The following is a 2,431-nucleotide window of genomic DNA, read 5'->3' as shown; positions in this document are numbered from 1 at the left end:
ATCATTGAATTCAGTGATGTCATCATCCAGCTCAGTTCAGTTTAAATAGTATCTTTGCAATCATTTGCAATCAAGTCAACGATATCGCTGGAAATGAAGTGTCCCCAACTAAGCAAGCCAGAGGCGACAGCGGCAAGGAACCAAAACTCCATCGGTGACAGAATGGAGAAAAAACCTTGGGAGAAACCAGGCTCAGTCGGGGGGGCCAGTTCTCCTCTGACCAGACGAACCAGCAGTTCAATTCCAGGCTGCAGCAATGTCACATTGTGCAGAGGACTCATCTGGTTCCTGTGGTCTTGTCCCGGTGGTCGTCTGAGACAAGGTCTTTACAGGGGATCTGTATCTGGGGCTCATCTAGTTGTCCTGGTCTCCGCTGTCTTTCAGGGCTGTGGAGGTCCTTTCTAGGTGCTGATCCACCATCTGGTCTGAATATTACAGTTACAATATTTTAATTACAGTATTTGATTTCTGTGATGGCAAAGCTGAATTTTCAGCATCATTACTTCAGTCTTCAGTGTCACATGATCCTTCAGAAATCATTCTAATATGCAGATTTGCTGCTCAAGAAACATTTCTTATTATTATTATCAAAACGGTTATGCTGCTTAATATTTTTGTGGAAGGCTTGATATATAATTTTCAGGATTCTTTAATGAATAGAAAGTTCAAAAGAACGGCATTTATTTGAAAAGGAAATCTTTATATACTGTGTATCATTATAAATGCATTTATTGTCACTGTCACTGATCAGTTTAATGCATCCTTGCTGAATAAAAGTATTAATTTCTTTCAAATATATATATTAAAAAAAAAACTTACTGCCCCCAAACCTTTGGATGGTAGTATACATATAGCTTATATAACACTGTTCCTCATTATGTATGTATGAAACAGCATATTTTCATACTTGACTAGTCAGCGAGTTGTCTAACTAGTTACTGTTTAGGCAGGCCTGTATAACTAGAAACTGATCAGATTCATTTTGTAGTGGCTTGTACATACAGAAAATGTCCTTTTCTTCAAAAAGAAAAGCTCAAAAGCTGTCCGAAAGCATTGTGTACTGCAGGGTATTTCAAGCTCAACTTTAATTTATTGATGCAGCTCTGTTTTTAGACTATACAGTATCCCACAGTTATGCTTCTTTTTTTAAATTGTGGTTTTATTCTGTTTGTAACTTTTAATGACTTCTGTCTTTTGTTTGTATAGCTGTTTACAGAGTATGGCCGACTGGCAATGGATGAAATCTTTCTAAAGCCTTTTCAGGTATGAACACACCTCGCTGATACTGACATTGTAGTCTCCTCTGTTAGTTTAAATGTTAGTACCTTTAGTGGCACGTGCCCTCTGTGCTCAAATTTGTATTTCAAATTTGTGGTGTTTACTTGCCATTCATTTCACTTCACGAGCACGATAACCTCAGGACCTAAAAAGAAATGTGGTGACACCATGTTACAGTGATGGTATCAGATGGCAGTAATATGGTATTTGAAATCTTATACTGAATGTTCATCACATTTATATCCCATTCAGGGCTCGCAAAATTTCAAAATCCCTGCTAGCCTTTTGGACAGGCATTCTTCAGATTTTGTTTGCCCAAAATGAATTTAACTAGCCCGAATAAAAAAGACGTCAGCTGAACTTCACTGCGGACAAATCAGCATGATCAAAAACTTCTGTGATTGTATTTTTCCTTCACATAACAAGTTGAGAGTGTAGGGTTGCAATGGATCACACAACTCATGGTTCGGATCGTATTACGGATTTTGCGTCACAGATTGGATGAGTAAAAAAATACTTTAACAAATTTCAAGCGTAGATAAAATAGAACAAAGTTACAAATAAAATAAGGTCAAACATTTGTTTTCGGGTACAGAAATGTAATAAGTGTAAAATAACACTGCATAGTGTTCACTGTATAAATTAAATATAGATTAATCTTTGTTAAAGTTGTGTTTCGCAGGTTTTTATAGCAGGGTGTCCGCGGGTCCTTAAAATGTCTTAAATAACGTTTTCCTAATATAAGGCCTTAAAAAGTCTTAAAATGTCTTAAATTTGGATTCGATGGGTCTTAAATATTTTTGGTCACATAACCGCTAAAATATCTTAAGTCTGACAGACCTAATGACTATAATGTTTACAATCATTGGACAGACCGAAGATTTTTTCTTCCCCGCGGTAAGTTACTGCATCATCAGAGAGAATTGCAGTAAATTAGCAGAATACAGAATACAAGGTCGCGCTGAGGCTCACTTTGTTTGTCTCTTTGTGAGAGTCTTCAGAACAAATGAGCGTAACAGCACACATAAACTCAGAAGAAACACACTGAGGTAAAAATTCAGAATGTTTAATTTATTCATAACATGATACAGTTAAATAACACCATGACAAGTGAGCTATTTTGCTCAATATTCTCACGACGCAAAAAAACATT

General features: G+C 36.6%; 1 protein-coding gene across 1 annotated transcript in view; it reads left to right on the top strand.

Annotated features, from left to right (window-relative positions):
- Positions 1–2,431, top strand: part of LOC107661399 (atlastin-3-like) — an 18,883-nt gene that overhangs the window by 9,647 nt on the left and 6,805 nt on the right. The window contains exon 6 of the mRNA XM_016450964.1: positions 1,207–1,263. Within this exon, the coding sequence (XP_016306450.1) occupies positions 1,207–1,263 (57 nt within the window). The remainder of the gene's footprint in view (positions 1–1,206; positions 1,264–2,431) is intronic.

The sequence above is a fragment of the Sinocyclocheilus anshuiensis genome, unplaced genomic scaffold (assembly GCF_001515605.1).
Source record: "Sinocyclocheilus anshuiensis isolate Anshui unplaced genomic scaffold, SAMN03320099.WGS_v1.1 scaffold635, whole genome shotgun sequence".
Classification (NCBI taxonomy): Eukaryota; Metazoa; Chordata; class Actinopteri; order Cypriniformes; family Cyprinidae; genus Sinocyclocheilus; species Sinocyclocheilus anshuiensis.
This window is presented reverse-complemented; position numbering and strand designations above follow the sequence as displayed.